General features: G+C 38.0%; 1 protein-coding gene and 1 pseudogene across 2 annotated transcripts; both read left to right on the top strand.

Moving 5' to 3' along the window:
- Positions 1-9,015: 9,015 nt before the first annotated feature.
- LOC120124181 lies at positions 9,016-20,802 on the top strand. Of its 2 annotated transcripts, XM_039142907.1 has the most exons (4): positions 9,016-9,026; positions 12,649-12,659; positions 19,684-19,992; positions 20,082-20,802. In XM_039142907.1, the coding sequence occupies exons 3-4, from the start codon at positions 19,716-19,718 to the stop codon at positions 20,420-20,422; spliced, it is 618 nt and encodes a 205-aa protein (XP_038998838.1). In that variant the 5' UTR covers positions 9,016-9,026; positions 12,649-12,659; positions 19,684-19,715; the 3' UTR covers positions 20,423-20,802. The 2 variants fall into 2 exon arrangements, with proteins under 2 accessions (XP_038998838.1, XP_038998837.1); XM_039142906.1 differs by lacking the exons at positions 9,016-9,026; positions 12,649-12,659 and adding an exon at positions 17,643-17,654 and having other exon boundaries at positions 19,714-19,992.
- LOC120124252 lies at positions 13,127-17,413 on the top strand (annotated as a pseudogene).
- Positions 20,803-22,259: the final 1,457 nt, after the last annotated feature.

Raw genomic sequence — 22,259 nt, 5'->3', positions numbered from 1 at the left:
TGACACTGTGACCTTACTTGGACTTTGGGGAGCAGTCGGGTATGCTCCGTTATTAGCACTTAGACAGTATGGAGCACGCCAGTTTGTCCCAGCAACATGCGGGTTGGCTAGGTCAGAGTTTGAGTATCACGGCGACAGCTATAAGAAGATGATCAAAGAAGCAGCCGATTCGTGGAGGAAAGTATTCCGGATGGATGTTGTAGCTGCCAGAAGCATGCTCACTTCGGATTATGTGGAGTGGCGAAGATTGAGAAAGAATGACAACATCCCTGTGCCAGACTGTGATGACACCCGAACCATGGAAGAACATCTCAGGCATGTCCCTTCTGAACTCGAGATAGCCAAGACCGAGTTTGAAGCAGTGAATAGTGAGCTGAAGCAAAGGATAAAGGAACTTGAAGCCGAGCGCTATCAGTGGAAGCTAGATGCTGACTCTCAGAAAGACCGGGCAAATAAACTGGAAAGAGAACAGAAAAGAGTCTGTTTTGAGTTCGAAGACTTGAGAAAAGGGTATCAAGATAAGGTCAAGGATAACGCCAAATTGAAGGTAACCTCTGAATACTGGAAAGACGAAGCTCATAGCCTGAAAAGGAAGTTTGAGGGGCCTGATGAGAAAGCTTGGAAGGAACAGATGAAGACTGCCCAAAGACGCTTGGCAGATAGTCAATATCAGAACCAACGCTTGACAGTTCGGGTAGCTGACTTAGAAAAACAACATGAGAAAGATGGCAAGACAATAGCTGAGTTAGAAGCTATTGTAGATGGGTTCAAGAGGCAAGCAAACGAGCTTCAGATGGTGCCCTTCGACGGAAGATTACAATGGCGTTTCCGTTGGGAACAAGCACAGCGAAGGGTGAGGGCCCGAGACGCAACCATCCGAGATTTCCTGGATCAAGTGCAAAAAGCAGCCCGTCATCTTCACGGCCTAGCAAGGAAAGCTGGTGTGGTTCGACAAGGCATTCAACCAGTGACAGATGAAGGCAGAAGACTTGTTAACCTACTGGAAGCTGTTTGGGGTCTAGAGGATTTAGTCCGAATGTACCTTTAATCTGTTTTTATGTCTCTTAAAAGATAAGACATTTTTGTCTGAACAAGGGTTATTTATAATAATGAACACTTTTCTGGATCAATGCCTCCAATTACATACATCATGCATTGCATTTCTTGCATTTTATATTTCATGTCTGTTTATTTTATATTTTTTCCATGTTTTTACATTCGTATTAACTAACAGAACATGTCTCAAACACCGAGCTTACCACCACAAGCATCAGATACACATCACCCGCACAATACTCGAGCAAAAAAGAGACAAATGGAAGCCAGAATGGAGAAGATCGAAGAGCACATGGCAAGACTTCAAAAGGAACTAGAAGATAAGATGGCTCAGAACAGTGAAAGTACTCTTGAGTCCATCAAGAAAAATCAGGAGTCCTTGGTCGACCAAATCGTAGCCAAGTTTTCGGGTCTACAGCAAGCTAGTGCATCAGGGGGCATCTCTTCCGAGGGGGTGGCCATACCACCAACCCCGCAAGTGGTTATCTCACCCGGAATATTACCCGAGGACGCATCTGCTACTAAAGGGAAAGCAGTACTACCCGGGGACTCATTCGTTACCAAAGTGAAAGTTGCACCTGCTGTGAAAATACAAACTTCTACAATCATCCCTGATGATCATCCGGATGATTATCATGTCCCAGACTTTGATGAGGAAGATAAAGCCAAAAATATGGAAGAAAAGATAAAAATATTAGAAGATCAAATAAAGATGGTCCAGGGAGACCATGATTATTATGGAGTGGATGCAATGGAGCTGAGCCTAGTTCCAGACTTGGTGCTTCCACCAAAGTTTAAAGTTCCTGAGTTTGAGAAGTTCGACGGGAACAGTTGCCCTTCAACCCATATCACTATGTTCTGTCGAAAGATGACAGGATATGGCGGGAATGACCAACTCCTGATCCATTGTTTTCAGGAGAGCCTGTCCGGTTCAGCTATTCGGTGGTACAACCAGCTTAGCCGAACTCATATCAAGACGTGGAAAGACTTAGCCAAGTCTTTCTTGGAGCAGTATAAGAATATCAACGATATGAGACCAGACCGGGTCATGTTACAAAGCCTAGAGAAGAAACACAATGAGAGTTTCCGACAGTACGCACAGAGATGGAGGGATTTATCTGTGCAAGTTCATCCACCCTTGGATGAAAAGGAAACAAGAAAGCTGTTTGTACAGACCTTGAAGGCACCTTACTTCGGGCACTTGGTAGCAATCACGTCGGGAAGTTTCTCAGATTTAGTCATGGCCGGTGAAATGATCGAGTTGGCCATTAAACAAGGAAAGATTGAGGGAGGAGACTCCAGTAAAAAACCTCCCATGAAGAACAAAGAGCGAGAGATCAACAATGTAAACACCTACAGTGTCAGCAAGGGGGTTACGATCTCAAGCTCAAATTCCACAGCAGTTGTACCATCCGGTACTTCTAGACAGAACCTGAGAGAACCAAGAAGAGAAAGGGAAAGGGAGCAGTTTGACCCCATTCCCATGACGTATAAAGAATTATACCAACAGCTCTTCGATACTCATGCAGTGTCGCCTTATCATATGAATCCAATAAATCCCCCTTACCCGAAATGGTATGACGAGAGCGCTCACTGCGAATACCATGGCGGTGTGCAGGGGCATTCGATTGAAAGTTATCTCGCATTCAAGAGACTTGTGCAACGAATGAGAAACAAGAATTGGATCACTTTCAACTCCGAAGCACCAAACGTCGCCCAGAATCCCTTGCCCAATCATCAGGAGACAGGAATCAATGCCATTACTACTGAAGGGGGAAGGAGAATTAAATCAAGTGTTTCGGAAATTAAATCTCCTTTGGCTTGGGTATGGAGCCAAATGGTAAAGGCAGGATTTCTTGCACCATATCCAGATACGACAGAAAATGAAGATGATAACCATTGTTGTTACCACAACAAAGAAGGGCATAAAGTGCAAGATTGCCCAGAGTTCAGATTGTTAGTCCAGCTCATGATGGATCGAAAGGAGCTGGAGTTTTATGAAGAAATTCAAGAGTCCTTGGAAGCAGATGTTTGTGCCACTGGAGAATCATCAGACAGGGGATTTGGTAGGGGTAGTCCTTTGATAATTACCCCTAAGGCAAGCATGACAGTAACAACACCAGCCAAGGTGGTAATCTCAGCACCTCGGCCTTTTCAATATAAGGACAATCGGCAAGTGCCATGGAAGTACGAGTGTCAGGTGAGTACTTCCGGAGGGGGTAATAGTAAAGTGAGGCAAAGACCACTTGAGCCGTTCAAAGAGGATGTGCTAGTTGTCAATGAACCTATAAAGAAGGAAGAAGCTAAAGAGTTTCTCAAGATCTTGAAGCACAGCGAGTACAACATTGTAGAACAGCTCCACAACTTACCTACACGTACTTCAATGCTAGCACTATTTTTAAGCTCGGAAGCACACCGAGAAGCGCTGTTGAATGTCCTTAATCAAACATTCGTACCACAAGACATACCAGTCAGCAAGATGGATCGACTGGTGAACAATATTCAAGCTGATAATCTCATCTCGTTTTCAGATGATGAGATTCCATCCGGAGGAAGAGGCCGAACAAAGGCGTTACACATTACTACCTACTGTATGGGGCACGCTTTACCAAGTGTCTTAATCGATAATGGTTCGGCCCTGAACGTGATGCCTTCAATTACATTGAAGAGGCTACCAATAGATACCTCTCATATAAGAGCTTGTCAGAATGTGGTCCGAGCATTTGATGGGACCAAAAGAGAGGTAATCGGAAAGATCGAGGTACCATTGACCATTGGACCAGCCACCTATGATGTTGAGTTCCTTGTGATGGATATCATGCCGTCCTATAGCTGTCTTTTGGGAAGGCCATGGATTCATCAAGCAGGTGCAATACCCTCCACGTTGCACCAAAAGGTTAAATTTGTTATTGACGGAGCCTTAGTAATTATCAACGCTGAGGAAGATATCGTGGCAAGCGTGACCACAGAGGCTCCATACATCGAAGTAGACGAGGAAGCGGTAGAATGTTCGTTCCGCTCCTTGGAGTTTGTGAATGCCACATTCGTGGCGAAAGGAAAGAGAATCCCAAGACCTCGACTCTCCAAATGCACAAGGATGGAGATCAAGCAAACCCTAGGCCGAGGCGCCAGAACCGGGAGAGGTTTTGGGAAATATTTGCAAGGAATGATCAATCATGTCCGTCCTATCCCAAAATTAGACCAATTTGGGCTCGGTTTTCAGCCCAGTTATCATGAAAAGAGAAAGGATATCCAAAAGAACCGGGAGAGAAGGTTGGCCAGATTGACTGGAAACGAACTCCAATGGAAGCCTATGACATTCCCGCCGCTCTTCAAAACATTCAAGTCAGGTGGTTATGTGTTTGAGACCACCATATCCGAGTTAGAAACGGCTCTGGAAGATCTGAACGTTAATGTCGTGACCACAGAAGATGTTGACAACGGAGATAGATCCAGGATATGCCCTCTGCCACATGGGTTTGTACCTAGCAGTTGGTCGGTGGAAGAACTACCTGTGGTTTACAAGAATCTTTCAGAGTAATATTCGAACTATCCCTATTTGCCTATACCCGGGGCAATAGGTGATCTTTTGTAAGGGTAAATAAACATTTGGTTTAAGTTTAATAAAAGATGCATTTTTCTTTTCCATGGCAAACAAACTTTTCTTTTATTTTTGAATTCATTCTCTATCTCCTTCATTCCAGTACTTCATTTCCAGTTACTCTCAAAGTTAGTTCTTGACCGTTCCGTGTGGGATATTATCCTCTCACACATGCATATCTTCCGCCTTTCAGGTTCCCAGATAACGATAATGTGGGCACTGATGATCCTGATCCAGAGGTGGATTTTGAATCAACCATTTGTCTTGGGGAATTTGATGAATGCGATAATCAAGAGGAGTACAACTTGCCTACCGAATTGTTGAGAATGATAGAAAAAGAAGAAAAGCAAATACTGCCACATGAGGAGGCGATCGAAATCTTAAATTTGGGCACTGAGGAAGATCGAAAGGAGGTTAAAATCGGCACAACTCTTTCGACTAAAGCAAGAAAAAACCTGATAGTCTTACTTCAGGAGTACGGAGATGTGTTCGCTTGGTCGTATCAAGACATGCCGGGACTAGACACAGATATGGTAGTTCACAAACTGCCAATCAAACCAGAATTCAAACCTGTGCAGCAAAAACTGAGAAGAATGCGGCCAGAAATGCTTCTTAAGATCAAGGAAGAAGTCAAGAAGCAATTTGATGCCGGTTTTCTCCAAGTAGCCAAATACCCGGAGTGGGTGGCCAACATAGTGCCTGTGCCGAAGAAGGACGGGAAGGCACGCATGTGTGTTGATTACCGGGACCTTAACAAGGCAAGTCCCAATGACAACTTTCCTCTGCCACACATAGACACTCTGGTGGACAATACAGCCGGGAACGCCTACTTTTCATTCATGGACGGATTTTCGGGGTACAATCAGATCAAGATGCATCCTGAAGATATGGTGAACTTTCTGTTACAAAGTGATGCCTTTCGGATTAAAGAATACTGGGGCAACATATCAGAGAGCTATGGTGACCCTGTTCCACGACTTGATGCACAAAGAAATCGAGGTTTATATCGACGACATGATTGTCAAGGCACAGACTGAGAATGAACATGTCGAGAATTTGAGAAAGCTCTTCCAGAGATTGAGAAAATTTCAGTTACGGCTGAACCCTAGCAAGTGCACCTTCGGGGTGACATCCGGGAAGCTATTAGGCTTTGTAGTCAGCAGAAAAGGCATTGAGGTTGATCCTGATAAAGTCAAGGCTATCCAGAGTCTACCTCCACCACAAACACAAAAGGAGGTCCGAGGTTTTTTAGGAAGATTGAATTACATAGCTCGGTTTATATCTCAGTTAACCGACAAGTGTGATCCAATCTTTAGCCTTCTTCGAAAAAATAGCCCTGGGGCATGGGATGAAAACTGTCAGATTGCATTCGAGAAGGTAAAAGAGTACTTATCTCACACTCTTATCCTGATGTCCCCTATCCCAGGCAAACCTCTGTTCCTGTATCTCTCCATATTCGAGAACTCCATGGGGTGTGTCCTGGGCCAACATGACGAGTCCGGGAAGAAGGAAAGAGCCATCTATTATCTAAGCAAGAAGTTCACCGATGGCGAGATCCGATATCCTCCTATTGAGAAGGTTTGTTGTGCTCTGGTCTGGGCTACAAAAAGACTCCGGCAATACATGCTGTATCACACTACTTGGCTGATTTCCAAGTTAGATCCATTAAAATACATGATAGGTATACCTGCTCTATCCGGAAGGTTAGCCCGATGGCAGATTCTATTGTCTGAATTCGACATCGAATATGTGAGCCAAAAAGCGGTAAAAGGCAGTGCCATATCCGATTTTTTGGCAAGCAGAACTGATGGGAGCTATGAGCCGCTGGACTTTGATTTCCTAGACGAAGACTTAATGGCCATATCTTTAGAAGAAGCAGATACTTCAACAGACAGCTCCTGGAAAATGCATTTCGATGGAGCATCAAATGCATTAGGACATGGCATCGGGGTAATCCTGATCTCTCCGGAAGGGAGTCATTACCCATTTACCAGCAGACTAAACTTTGATTGCACCAATAACATGGCTGAATATGAAGCATGCGTCTTGGGAATTCGGGCTGCATTGGGGCAAAATATAAAGACTTTGCGGGTGTATGGTGACTCAGCTTTAGTAATCTATCAGCTCTGAGGAGAATGGGAAACTAAGGATATAAAACTGTTAGAATACCGGAGACTAGTGCTGGATCTACTCGAAGAGCTCGACGAAGTCACCTTCCACTACGTACCTAGAGAAGAAAATCAGATGGCTGACGCTTTAGCTACATTGGCAGCCGCATTCAGGGCTGGTGGGGAGTCTGAAATGATGCCAATTAACATGCAGTCATATGAGTACCCAGCTTATTGTTACCAAATTGAAGAAGCGAAAGACACTAAGCCTTGGTACGACGACATTCTGCAGTATATCAAGCATCGGAGTTATCCAGAAAAAGCCACCGAAACCGATAAAAGAACCCTTAGAAGGTTGGCAGCTGGATACGTCCTTGACGGAAAGGTTTTATATAAGAAAAGCCATAACCAAGTTCTGTTAAGGTGCGTCGATGCTGAAGAGGCAAAAATGATAGTGGAATAAGTACATGATGAAGTTTGTGGAGCACATGCAAATGGGCATATGATGTCAAGACAAATAATGATATGCGGATATTTTTGGTCCTCGCTGGAAAGCGATTGCATCAACTATGCTAGGAGATGTCATAAATGTCATATTTATGGAGACAAGATAAATGTTCCACCCCATCCGCTTCATGTAATAACGTCACCATGGCCTTTCTCTGTGTGGGGCATGGACGTTATCGGGCAAATCCATCCGAAGGCTTCGAATGGTCACCGTTTCATTCTCGTAGCAATTGACTATTTCACGAAATGGGTAGAGGCTGCGTCATATACCAGTGTCACTCAATCCACTATTTGCAAGTTTCTGAAGAAAGAAATTATATGTCGGTATGGTCTACCTGAAAGGATTATCACCGATAACGCAACAAACTTGAACAACAAGATGATGAGTGCTGCTTGCGAACAGTTCAACATAAAACATCACAATTCCACTACTTACAGACCAAAGATGAATGGAGCAGTAGAAGCAGCAAACAAAAACATTAAGAAGATAGTGGAGAAAACGACTGAAACTTACAAAGACTGGCATGAGAAGTTGCCTTTTGCTTTGTTCGCTTATCGAACCTCGGTACGAACTTCGACTGGGGCAACTCCATTTTCGTTAGCCTATGGAATGGAAGCAGTGCTACCCATTGAAGTCGAGATTCCGTCTCTCAGGGTCTTGTCAGAAGTTAAACTGGATGATGCAGAGTGGGCACAATCCAGATATGATCAGCTTAATCTGATAGATGAAAAAAGACTGAAAGCAATTCATCATGGTCAAATTTATCAGAAACGAATGATCCGAGCACATGACAAAAAGGTGCGCCCAAGAATATTCTGCGAGGGAGATCTGGTGCTAAAAAGAATTTGGCCAGTCCAGAAGGATTTCCGAGGAAAATGGACGCCAAATTGGGAAGGACCTTATGTCGTGAAGAAGGCTTTCTCCGGAGGAGCCCTCGTCCTAACTGAAATGGACGGACCGGAACTGCCACATCCCATCAACACGGACGCAGTCAAAAAATATTTCGCTTAGGATGAAAACCCGAGAGGGCGTCCTAAGTAGAAAAAAAAAAGAAAAAAAAAAGAAAAATGTTTAGGGTGAAAACCCGAAAGGGCGCTCTAAATTGAAAAAAAAATAGAAAAACAAACGAAATGAAGGAAAATAAGGTGGGTTCAAGATGAAAACCCGCAAAGGGCGTCTTGCAACCAAGGATGGGTCCTAGTTGAAAACCCGAAAAGGGCAATTTGGATATTAACAGTGGAAACATCCCCGGCACATGAATCTTCTGCAAACTCAATAAATCAGAGAAATGTTGCACTCTCCTGAACGTTGTCACATTTTCAAAGATCCTTTGGCAAAGGCTGCATTCAAGGTCACCAAACGGCTTTTCAGCTCAGAAGTACCTACATTATCGAGATCTGAGACATTCAGTTACACCTCACCATGTATTCATTTTCTAGAATGTTCGTCATGTATTATTTATTCTTCTTCTCCCTTATGAATAAAGGCAATCTTTCCTCAAAATCAATTCCTTTTGTGCATCTTGAATTGGATTTAAACCTAATGTTTTATTTACTTTTGCAAAAGATAATCGCATATTACTGTACAAAGATTTGTTGAAAAGTACAGGTACTCAAAAACCGATCAAGGCTCATACAAATACTTGAGATGGTTGATGAGCATCTCCCAAATCAAAAAAATAGAGTGTGCACATCAGTTTTAAACATTTGAAGAATTCAAGATCAGATTTCAAAACCAAGAGTCAACAACGACAGTCCACCGGAGATCGAGATTTCTCTCCAGAGCCCAGAATAACATATGTTGCATATGCATTTTAGGCATACCTAAGAGCATGACATCCATAACATCACATATATGCATATCTTTGCAGGTTTTACCCAGAGCCAATTTCAACTTCATAATGAAGGATATTGGACTCCAGACAACGCAAGTTCAACTTCACGACGAAGAGACCGCTGGTTGTCAATAAACAATTTCAGAGCCAATTTCAACTTCACAATGAAGGATATTGGACTCCAGACAACGCAAGTTCAACTTCACGACGAAGGGACCGCTGGTTGTCAACCAATAATTTCCCAATTTCAACTTCACAACGAAGGATATTGGACTCAAGACAACGCAAGTTCAACTTCACGACGAAGGGACCGCTGGTTGTCAATAAACAATTTCAGAGCCAATTTCAACTTCACAACGAAGGATATTGGACTCCAGACAACGCAAGTTCAACTTTACGACAAAGGGACCGCTGGTTGTCAATAAACAATTTCCCAATTTCAACTTCACAATGAAGGATATTGGACTCCAGACAATGCAAGTTCAACTTCACGACGAAGGGACTGCTGGTTGTCAATAAACAATTTCCCAATTTCAACTTCACAACGAAGGATATTGGACTCAAGACAGTACAAGTTCAACTTCACGACGAAGGGACCGCTGACTGTCAACTAAACAATTTCAGAGCCAATTTCAACTTCACAACGAAGGATATTGGACTCCAGACAACGCAAGTTCAACTTCACGACGAAGGGACCGCTGGTTGTCAATAAACAATTTCCCAATTTCAACTTCACAACGAAGGATATTGGACTCAAGACAGTACAAGTTCAACTTCACGACGAAGGGACCGCTGACTGTCAACTTCTCAATTTCAGAGCCAATTTCAACTTCACAACGAAGGATATTGGACTCCAGACAACGCAAGTTCAACTTCACGTCGAAGGGACCGCTGGTTGTCAATAAACAATTTCCCAATTTCAGCTTCACAACGAAGTATCTTTGGCTAGAAGACGATCCATGAGCTACCTCCAGAACTCTGAGTTCGATTTCAACTTCACGAGTTCGATTTCAACTTCACGACGAAGGATTCAGGCTCAGAATTTTCCAGTTTTAACTCAACCTCACGACGAGGGAGTCATCTCGTGTTTTAAAAACCAGTTTCAACATCGAATTTCAACTCTACGACAGAGGATATTCGATAGGGACGAAATTTATGTCTTTTAATCTTTGCTCTATTTTCGTTACACGATAATGAGCAAAGAGGGGCAGCTGAAGACACTAAATTTCGTCATTCAAACGTCATTATATTATATAATATAGATTTATATTATAAATTATATTATATATCCATTTATATCTAATACATTTATTTACATTTTTTTCTTTTCAGGCCCAAATGGTGCCCGAATACAACAACAAGCCTACACCAGCCCAAACCCACGCACGCAACCCAACTGGAGCTAGGGTTTCCAGAAACCCTAGCAGCTTCCCTCTTTAGCGCCGTAATCCTTGCCTCACGAGTCCTCGCCACCCACGTTTCCCTCATCCGGTTTACTCAGCACCGTGAATTCCTCAACCTCACCAACGTCACGCATAAAGCAATAACAAATCACAAGAGAAGACAACAAGAATTAGGATTCTAGTTAAAATAGGATTCTAAGTGTAGTTTTTTTGATTATAAATAAACATGTAATTCTCACGATAAGGGGAGGGGTTTACAGAGGGAGATTACCCACAAAATCATATGAGAGACAGATAGACAATTACACAGCTTTCACACGGGAACATCGAGAGAGATCAGGAGCCATTCGAAGTAAACACAAGCATTTTGTAATCATTTTGTGAAGAAATAAAAGGGTACAAAAATCATACCTTTCTTTTTTCGTCTTGCATGCATAGTTATTCCACTGATTTTGATTCGAATAAAACCCAGAAAAGGGTTCTTGGCTTATGAAAATAGGGGGTAAGCCAAGATCTTCTCCCTTAGATCCACGGCTCCCCGAGGCGATTTTAAAAAAAGGAACCCACCTGGATTTTCAGAACATGGGGGGGAGATCTTTTAGAAAAATGGAAACTTTTTCCTTTCCACTTCCGGTGGACGGCGGCGCCGACAAGACAAGGCGGCCGAATTCTGGAATCCACAGCCGTTGTTCATCTGGTTGATGAACACTTGAGAGTGTTTTCAAAGGGACGGAGAAGCTCTTCGCGAGAGAGAAGAAGAAATGAAGCCTTCTAAAAAAAATTAATTAACTTTTATAATTCCCATTTAACCAACCCGTAGAGCCAACTGACCCGACCCAACGCCATACGACCCACGTGTTTTCGTTTAAATAGGGTAAACCACAGTTTTGGTCCTCCGTTCTTTAGTTCTTCTATTATCGCCCCCAATTTCTCCTAAAATCGATACACACTTCTGTTTTTCATTCAATTCAGTCACATGTATTTAAGTTTTAATTGTTATTGTTTCATCTATTTGTTTTATTTTATTTATATGTATATTTTTCTTAATATTTTATTTATTTATATTATTATTATTTTCTTTTATTTATATTTCTATTCTTTTTATATACGTTAATATATATATAAACTTTTTAAATCATTAGCTTTTCTAGTTCTATTTTATTTTAACTATATATATACATATATTTTTATTGTTTTCTCTAATATTATATGTATACACGTTTTATCATTTTCATTTGCTTTGTATTAAAAAACCATATCTTATTATTATTATATACATATTATATTATATATATAACCTAACATTTTGAATTATCACTCCTTTAGGCCCTACCCCCTCTTTTAGCTGACCAAACCTTTATCCTTTTTTCAAATCTGTATCCTTTTTTTTTTAAATTCGTATCCCTTTTTCTATTTTCGGTGGAGTGGCGTTTTTTTCCTATTTATTATTATTATTACTTAATAGTTATATATATTATCATTTTTAGTCTTTCATATTTTATTACTATTTTTTTATTTTATTCTATCCATTTTTTCTGTATTTGTATTTATATTTTTTTTTACTTTCGCTTAGTTTTTCTAATTTGTTTTATTAATTTATTGATTATGTGTTTGTTTTTATTTTATTAATTTATTATCTTATTTATTTATTTATCTTCGCTTTTTTTTTACTAATTCTATCTTCCTTCTTGCTTGGGTTTATTTATTTTATTCATTTATTCCTTACTTTTCATCTAACATTTTCTGATTTTCTTTAAAAGGCATGATTTAAATCCGTCAAAGGTAAGTTTTGGATCGCTATTTTACCTTTTAATTTAAAATGCAATTTTCTTAATCAAAGACAACTGGAAAGTGCGTAGTACCGAAAGGACGGTTCAAGGTGCTAATCATTCCTTAACCGTAACCGACTCCCGAACCCGACACATCTTTGGAAAGACGCAGATCAGGTAAGAAATAGGGTATCCGATCAACCCATTTATTTTTAAATAAATGATCGGTGGCGACTCCAATCCACATTTTTCAAGTCGAAGCCCAATTCCGAGTTCAACCGAAACACGGTTACGACAGGAATTATAAACAAATGACACTAATTTACTTCAAAGTGAAGCTTTGGCAGAACCTTGGCTGTGCAAAAATAGTCATCTCTAAATGATTTTTGGACTTGAAACTTTTGAATCTGGTAAACTTCATACTTAAGCTATAGATTTGGTTTTTTTGTCACTACAAGTCAAGGAATCAGTAGGGTTCTGATGTTAAAGTGTTGATCTTTACAATTAATATTGGTTTTTGAACTTGGCCACCTCTCATTTCGGGAGAATATGGTTAGGAAGCATTCTATTTACCAGGAGCAATTTTCTAGAACCATATGTTTTTGTTAAAGAGTTTGTGCCAATTTCAGTTTACTAAGAACAGATATATGAATTGCTTGTTCTTAAATGGTGTAAGGTTAACTACTAACTTCTGTACACTTTAAACTTCAGATTTTGTGTTGCTGTTTCAACCTGCTTAGGTTATGCCATTATGAAATGGGATGAAATGATAAAAATTATTATTTGCTTTGGTTATTAATTATCTGTTAATTTGGTTTGCAGGAACTTGAAGTAGAACGCATAGTTAATGCCATGTCATGAATTCAATGAGTTGGAATACTATAGCTACAATTCTGTCTTGGGTGACTATAAGTATGAAATTTCAACCTTTGATTTAGGGCTATTTTCAGTTACCATGCCAGATTTAATTAACTAGTGAATGATTTTGAAAAATGGCTTTATTATCATGACTAATTAATCATGACAACCTTTTTATTTCCTCAAAATTGCCCAGATGATTGAAGACCATCAAATTTGCTGAACCATTTGATGTTGTATTTGACAATGCTCGGAAGAATGTCAAATTTGATATTCTCTTAGCTACTGGTTCTATGAAACCCATAAATTCATTGTCCTATGAATGTTTCTTGGCTACAGTTCTCTCTTGCATCATCCAAGCACGCCTTTATTTTAGAACAAAGCATGAAGAAGGGAAAATTGGACAAAATGAGCAAGGACCCAGTGCAAATTGTCACTAGACTAGAGTATCCTGCCTGGTGCCTGCATTCAAAGACATAATTGTAGGGTTGATTTATGAGATTTAATAGCGAAGAGACATTCATAAGACACTGGGTTTATTAAAGTTGCCAATTTCTTTTGCATTGGTTGAACTGTTTGAAACTTGTACGTTGGCTACATACTGTCTAACTAAAAATTTCATTTTGGCAACTTGTCATAGTTACACCTCAATACCTTCTTTTCAAGGTTGAACTTTTGGGGATATTCAACAATCAATTACTTCTCTCCCATGATACGGTATTCATCTTCTGGTATTAGTGACTGTGGTCGTGGTGCAATAAACGAATTCAAATAACTTGTTAAAGAAGCACATAAACGTGGAATTAAAGTCAGAGCGGAGCAGATTCTAATCTCAATAAGAAATATCATTTGATAAAATATTTAGTTTTTTTCTCATTGAGTTTGTTTGAGTAGGTTATCATGGATGTCGTTTTCAACGACACAGCAGAAGGCAATGAGAAAGGTCCCATGTTGTCAATTTAGAGGTGTCGATAACTGTGTCTATTACATGTTAGCACCGAAGGTATAGCTGTCCCAAGACTTTATCATGTATAACACACAAAGACACATGTTGTACTATTATCGTACTCTCCCTGTGGTGCGCCAATTTATATTAGACTGCTTGAGGTAGATGCCAATCTTTTTTTATTCCATGCTACTTATTGCGTGCTACTTCCTCACGCTGGTTTTAACTTTTGGACATAGTTGTTCCCGGAAGATTTTGCTTTGATGGCTTTGGCTTTGGCTTTGATCTTGCTTCCATTATGACCAGGAGCAGCAGGTTAATCTAAACAAACATCTAGTACACATCTCCTTCTATTTGTGTTGCCTTTCTTCTCTGATATGATTTTATTAGTCCTATGCTGACAGTCTCTGGGATTCGGTTAATGTATATGGAAATTCTTTAGAAGACGACTTGATAACAACTGGAACCCCTCTCAGCAATCCTCCATTGATCGAGATGATTTGATTAGATTTTATTATTATTATTGTTTTTCCATGACTGCCACTCCAACTGAATCCACAGCCACCACCATCCCTACCACCTCGAGAATTTGGAGACGAGAACCCCTGAACACATAACATCGAGTGACGACTTCATAGGAGGAAATCCCTAAATTGGAAAGAGTTTGTGTTCCAGCAGCATCAAATTTAGATGGCAAACCTGCAAGGAAGCTCGAAACAATCACCTATTGACACTCAGATTGTTGAGTTTTCACATTTGCACTAAAAGGATGAAGAGCCTCATACACGTTTAAAATCCGTAAAATACAAAATAAATCTTTCCTGAGATCTCTCCCTTGCACACATCATATATCCAAGAAAGATTACCTTTGCTAGCAGAACAAGTCAAATATGAGGTGCATGAAGGGCTATTGGTTTAGTTGATCATATTTGACTGAGACAAGATTACCTTTGCTAGCAGAACAAGACAGAACAAGTCAATTACCGGCTATGCTGAGTCACTTTACTTTTCAAAAGATTTACTGATGAACTGCCACCTGATTATATAGCAAAAAGGGTTTGGTTGAGAGAAGATACATGAATGGTGCTTGCAGATTCAAAATTCGAAGATACAAAAATAATTTTGCAGAGGTAATCTTTGTTACCCTTGCACACATCATATATCCAAGAAAGATTACCTTGTCTCTGTGTAGAATGATGCACTTTGTAGTAGTCCAGTGCATGAACTTAAACCATAGCCGGTACTTAATTTTCAGATATTACACTTCACTTGTTACTCGGGACCCAAAGTTACTGAAATGAAAATTTAAGCTAACTTAAAATCTTGGTCAACTCTAGTTTTATTTTTCCACGTTGAAGCTTCTGTTTTCCTATCGTTCGGATGCACTGTAGTTCCTGGTTGAGCTAGGAAAATCCAACTGACATTTCTAGATGCATCTATATTTTATATTATGGAAATGGTTCTGTATTTGTTTGCCTATTCCTTTCCATTTCAGTATCGTGACATTGTGCGACAGTTTATAAAGGGCACAGAGGGGTTTTCTGGAGCTTTTGTTGAATGCCTTTGTGGGAGTCCAAACTTTTATCAGGTTTGTCATCTATGATCTGCCTCTAGAACACACTAGCAGGTCACCAATCAAGTGGATAGCTATGGTCTTATTGTCTTTCTTATAGAAGTTTTCCTATGCTTTATATTTATACGAAAAGAAACTTTATGACATTCAAATAATAAATCCTCATTTTAAAAATTCCTCATGTCAGAGAATCTTCAATAGTTATTAGGCATTTATGGAGCATATCTTGTCACAAGTAAGGCTAAATCATTGTTATGCACGTTGGATTGCTCTGTTGTGTTGGAATACAATTACTTGTGTTTATGTCAGAAGTAGACGCTATAATGAAAGAAAATTAAACTGTTTCTAAGTTGGCTACTTCTAGTCCTTAACATGATTTGCTTACTTTTTTTACTTGTGTTGCTTGTGAGTGAGGCTTCATAATTTTTACGAACTATGATATTCATTTAACCAGGGTGTCCCAGTGATTTGCATGGGTGATGAATATGGTCACACAAGAGGGAAACAACAACTCATACTGCCATGATAATTCTGTGATCCTCTATACTCTCATCGAGTCTAAATTTACGTTGAACCTTGTTTTTGGTTTTGTTAATTAGTGTTGTGATACAGATTTACTGCTTTTGGTGGGATAAAAGAGGAAGACTCTTCATCAGATCTTTTCAGATTCGTCTGTCTCATGACCGAATTCCGCCGGTGAGAACCTTTTCTGAGTGAGTGAGCCCGCCCTTGTCTGCATTTTGATCATTTGATTGTGCTGAAATCAAGCAGTGAATGGGAGTCACTCGGCTTATGTGACTTCCCGACAGCAGAGAGGTTGCAGTGGCGTGGTCATACTCCTGGAAAGCCAGAATGGTCCGACACAAGCTGTTTCGTGGCATTCACATCGGTACTTTCTTATCAGACCTTCATATCATATTTGCAACTTTGCACTTTTACTCACTGGTGTCTGAGCTTATTTGTGAGGATAAGGAATAAACGATCCAGTGTAAGACACAACAAGCTCTAGAACTGCAATTTGATTGGAATAAACTATTTTGACTGGAATTAGGTTACTTCATTTTGGAGCCACACACGGTATAGAACCTGTTAATCTGCATGAGTCAGTTTTAATGAAAGAAAACATGTAGAAATATAACCAGTTAGAACTGCAATTTGATTGCTTCATTTTTCTAGGCCATATTCTACATGAACATTATCTTCTCAGCTCTTACATTTGGATTAAAGATGGTTAGAATGCATAGCAACATATAGTGAGTTGCTTGATAATTCAAATATTTAGGGAACATTATCGAACATCAGTCGGTTCACCGTCTACCAAAACCCCAAGTTTCAAGCCGTTTTATCTGCGTGATATATGCCTTAAGTTGCAGTGTAGCACAACTCTTCTTGCTTATTGGAATGAACTTCTTCCATATATTAGTGCAATAAATATCCGGCCTCAATATCCTTTTGATGAGATCAACTAGTATGGTTCTGTGTGCTGCATATTTTTTTATATGTAGTTGAGAAACCTCTCAATCTACATGCACAATCCCTTCTGTTGTTCTGCTCGTTTTTTCGATTCTCGATCGGAGCCGTTGGTCGACACGAGTAAGCCTGCACCATTCGATCTCATATCGGACGAAGTCCCGGAGAGAGAGATTGCCATCAAAAAACATGCTCTATGCTCAGTTATTCTTCAATTGTTCTGCTGCTTTCACCAGATGAAAATGCTTAAAATTTCCAGATCAATATTTTTTCTAGGCAATGCTTGAGACTAAATAAATTAAGGGTTAGTATATGTATGAAAACAGCATGCTCATATTGCATAAAATCTATGCATCAAACCAAGGCTATTGAATAAAATTATTCTCAGAACTGTACAGCATATGTATAATCCTGGTAAAATAACAGCTCTTGTTAATTGAAGGTGGTTTTATTTTATATAGGTTAAGGTTTGTGCACATGGAGTCGTCACGGTAAATAGTGAAAATGATATTTACATAAAAGTTTGAGGTAAAAATGTTAGAACCAATCATTTGCTTGACATTTTAACTGTTTTCTTTATGGAAATTTTACTGGCTGGAATATTAAAAAAATAGTTTTTTATAACAATCAGTATCCGATCTATTGATCGATCGATTAGTCCGGATCGGGTATTGCAGAGACAAGGGCGACCCTTCCGACATAGTTTACTCCATTCGGAATCCAAATCGGGTTTTGCATATACTCATTATGGGATAACCCTTTTAATCCAGTTTGCTCTATACACAAACATTAGGATTCGAACTCCTAACCTTGTTTAAAAAATCTAGTGTCTCATCCTACTAGACCAACTAATTGATGGTTGGTTGGTTTAATTTTTAAATTTATTTGAATCTCCTCAATTCAGTTAATTTAGTTTTTTAATTTTTTCATAGTAACTTGTTTTAAGGTTTCATATTTGCTCTAATAAATAATTTGTATTTTAGAATTTTTAAATATCAAGTGATAAATTTTTAAAAATCATATTATAATCAAAATTTTAAATATAAAATATTTATTTTAAATTATAAAGTAATTTAAATTAATTATAAATTCAATTAAATTAATAAAATTCAATTTATTTATTCTTTTTTAACATAATTTAAATATATGAGTTATAAATTATTGACATATTATGATTCTAATTTTTTTTTTGAAAATATTATGATTCTAAGTTAATTGTAGCTATTGATAATAATCTGTAAGCCATATTTGTTGTAAAAAATATTTTTTATTTTTATAGAAGCAATAGATTTTATTTAAAATAAAAAATATTTTGAATTATAATAAATATTTAAAATCACAATCATAAATTAATCATAAATTAGAAAAATTTCTTATAATCATTAAAACCGGGGACGAAGCTCCCTTAGGGCCCAAGAGGGCCCTAAATTCTGTTAAAATTTATATATTCAATATAATTTTGATTTAATAGTATTTTAATTAATTTAAAAATAAATATTTAAATTTAAAAAAATATAAAATTATTAAATATTTAATCAAGTATGGATCAAACTAGAAAATGATAAGTCTGTGTTCTCAAAATTTTTATCTAATTACAATTTAAGTCATTGTAAGTTTAAATATTAAACAAATTAGAAGTTATCTTTTGAGTTTTTTTTTTAAATTTAGGATGAATACAATGAAACATTTGTACAAAGACTTTCAACTATTTGACAATAAACGCTCATACCCCTGCATACGTGCTTAAACTTGGGACCTCAAAGATAACAACAATCTCTTAATCACTAAGGTCACTTGGTTCATGCTGAATTTCGAGTTTAAATACTTAATAAGTCTTTCTATTTTTCTTAAATAGTTTAATATTTTATCACCTGTCAATATTTAATTTTAGTTTTGTCTCTGATTGAAACAAACTAGCAACTTAAGATCACATAAGTCTCATATAAATAAAGATTAAAAATCTAAAAAAAAACTTCAGTCAAAGATAGATATAAATAGATTTAATCACATCAATAAATAGATATGATTGCATTCGTACATAATTTTTGGATTCAAATAGTTGTTTTATAAAATATATGTTACTGATTAATTAAGTAATTTCTTTTAAATAGATATTGATCTTAAACTGATAAAAATTTTGTACCAGCGAAATATTTCATTTTCTAAGGCTAAAAACGGGAACTCAGGTTCTACTTTTTCTAAAAAAAAAACTAATATAAAAAATATTTAAATTATACTCTAAATTAATTTTTTAATATTTTTTAAAAATATTGATGTGATATATATTATTTAAATTTTTTAAAGATAAATATTTAAAAGAATAATAAAAAAAAATTAATCACTTATTTTTAATAAAAAATTCTTTATACATTTGAGAGACATAATTTAAACATTTTTATATTAAAAAAATATCCATAAGAAGGCACCACTGATTTCTGCAGTTCCTTTCTGGAATTCTCTAGAGGCTGTCAGAATTTCTTCACCCCTCTTCTAAATTTCTCAGATATTATACTCACCGATTTCTCCCTCCACAACAGCAACGTTCTTTGATTGATTGGTTGAAGCAGGAAAGAGAAAAAAAGAAAAGAAATGGGTTTGATTGGGAAGTTGAAGCGAAAGGATATCGACCAGGTTAACGACGACTTCTCCGATTTCTCGCTCTCGTCGCCGGCCACCAAGATCCGCCGTCTCGACGCTGATTTGCCTCCGATTATCGAGGAGGACTCCTTCCCCGAGAATCACGAAAGAGCCATCGTTCTCTTTAACCCAAACACACTCCTTGATCCTAATGAACCTCCCTCGTGTTTTTTTCCTCCTTATACCCGCTTTTTCTCCCTCCATTCCGACTACATCTCCGGCTTCAAGAGTACGTTTCCTCATCATTTCGTTTCCTTTTTTTTAGCTGTTTACGGTATTTTTTTTCCTGGTTCTGATTTGGGCCTAGAATTGTTGCAGACCAATTCCTACGGGCAACCGACACGAAATCAGCCGAAACCGAAGAGAACAAGAAGGAAAACGAAGGATGTTTAGCTATGGTTCCATGGGTTCCTTCACAGATTCCTTCAGTGGAAAGCAGAGATTTGGAGCAGGAAATCCCGATTCCGGAGTCTATGGAAACTGATGAAATGGATGTAGAAGAGAATTGCAGTGACAAAGAATGCATGCAAGAAGTTCATGGATATCAATTCGAAGGGTTGGAGCCAAGAGAGGCGTTCCATCACTGGACGCAACCTCAACCGCAGCAACATTGCATGATCCCACAGCCTCCTCGAAACCCTTTCACTCCAATCACATGATCTGATTGATAAGCTTCTAGTGGTGCTTCCTCTGTTTCCTCTCTATAAATGATTAGGTTTTGTTATTGTGATGGGTGATGAGGGGCTTGTGTTTTCCCCTGTTTTGCATGCGTGCAAAAATCATCATTCGTTTCTGAGAATTACCCAAGGTTTCGAGGGGTTGTAATTTTGCATGAAATCGTTGCTGTAACAAGTTTAAGTAGTTGGTGGGAATGGGATTTATCTTTTTCTTATGGTAATTGAAGCTAAAGCTGAAAATGCCTCTTTTTTTTAAAAAAAAAAAAAACCATGGCTGTATATCAGTGCTTAGCATTACCGTTTGTATGTATAGAACCGTAAGCATATTTTGGTTTTGATTTGAGAAGCAGTTTATTCATCTGCATGTTTGGCTTCTGTTTCTTTCCTTGCTTTTTGTGTCTATTGTGTGGTTCTTGCATTCTTCTGCTTGCCATTTTGAAGTTTAAGCGTTTGGAGATCTTGATTTTGTTTCTTTAGGTCACAAAAAAGTGAACTTTGATATGACCAATCAAAGATCATGGCTGATACCAGAGCTGTGTTAAGCAGCTCAGTCGTAAGCCGTTTAGCTATTTAAATTTTACTTGACCAAAACTCGATTAGTTTTCGACTCAAGCAACTCACGTCTTGACCAAAACTCGATTAGTTTTCGACTCAAGTTAACTGGCTAACGTCATAAGCTGTTTAGCTATATAAATTTGAATTGATCAAAACTCGATTAGGTTTTGATCAAACTCAATAAATTCACCAGCAATTTGTCAATTTTTTTTATTTTTAATAATTACTTTAAAGGATTATTTCATTTAAAAAAATCTAAATAATAACTACTAATTTGTAAATAGATAATAAGAAAGATGTTAAATTATTAATTAACAATTATTGTTAATTTATTGATATATTAATTTTCAAATAAACAATAAAAATATTAAATTATTAATGAATAATTATTAATTATTAATTTACTACTACAAAAAATAAACTCTAATTATCCTATCATAAATTTTGATGAGTTTAATGAGCAATGGATCAAATTGAGCGACAAGATTTTTTTAACGAGTACAAGTCAAACAAAATTTGAACGAGCAACGAGTCAAATAATAATTTTTTAACAAGCTCACTACTTAACTCACGACCGACTCTTAATAAACACCACTAGGTATGGTCATACTAGTTTCTAATAAATGTATACCTCTTGCAACCTGAGCGTAAATGATTTTCACTAGTATTAAACAGATTTATTTGCACAGATGTTCTCAAGCCCTTCTGGTCCTATCAGTTAACCCTTGTTCATAGCAAACAACAACGATATCAACTTTCTCTGGTTATTTACATCATGTTAATCTCACCATATTTCCAAATTTTGAAAATATTTCTTTCGCATGTAACAAACCCTAAACAACTCTTTCAGACAGATGAAATACTAAGCTGTATTAATATACAGAACTTCCATACTTCTAAAGGTGAACCCCTTGAACTACTCCATAATCTTCTCACTAGCTATCTACTTATCACTATCTCCCAAATTTGTAGGTACAACTTTGGTTCAGCATTCACCGATTCAAGATTTGCATTTATATCCCCTTGCTCATCCTGGATAACTAAACTTTCATGGCTCTCTCTTCATTTGTGAAGCATGTGATACAAGGACACAAGTCAAATCTCCCCATACCACTGTCGAATGTGAAACGGTCACCAACACAGTGAGATAAGGGGCACACCAGGACACATCCAGAAAAAATGAAAAACAAATTAGAGATGACCCAGACAAGGCCAGGACACAGGAGGGATATGATTTTGTGGAACTTGAGCTTAAAAACCGGGC

The sequence above is a fragment of the Hibiscus syriacus genome, unplaced genomic scaffold (genome assembly GCF_006381635.1).
Source record: "Hibiscus syriacus cultivar Baekdansim isolate YM2019G1 unplaced genomic scaffold, ASM638163v2 tig00110415_pilon, whole genome shotgun sequence".
NCBI lineage: Eukaryota > Viridiplantae > Streptophyta > Magnoliopsida > Malvales > Malvaceae > Hibiscus > Hibiscus syriacus.
This window is presented reverse-complemented; position numbering and strand designations above follow the sequence as displayed.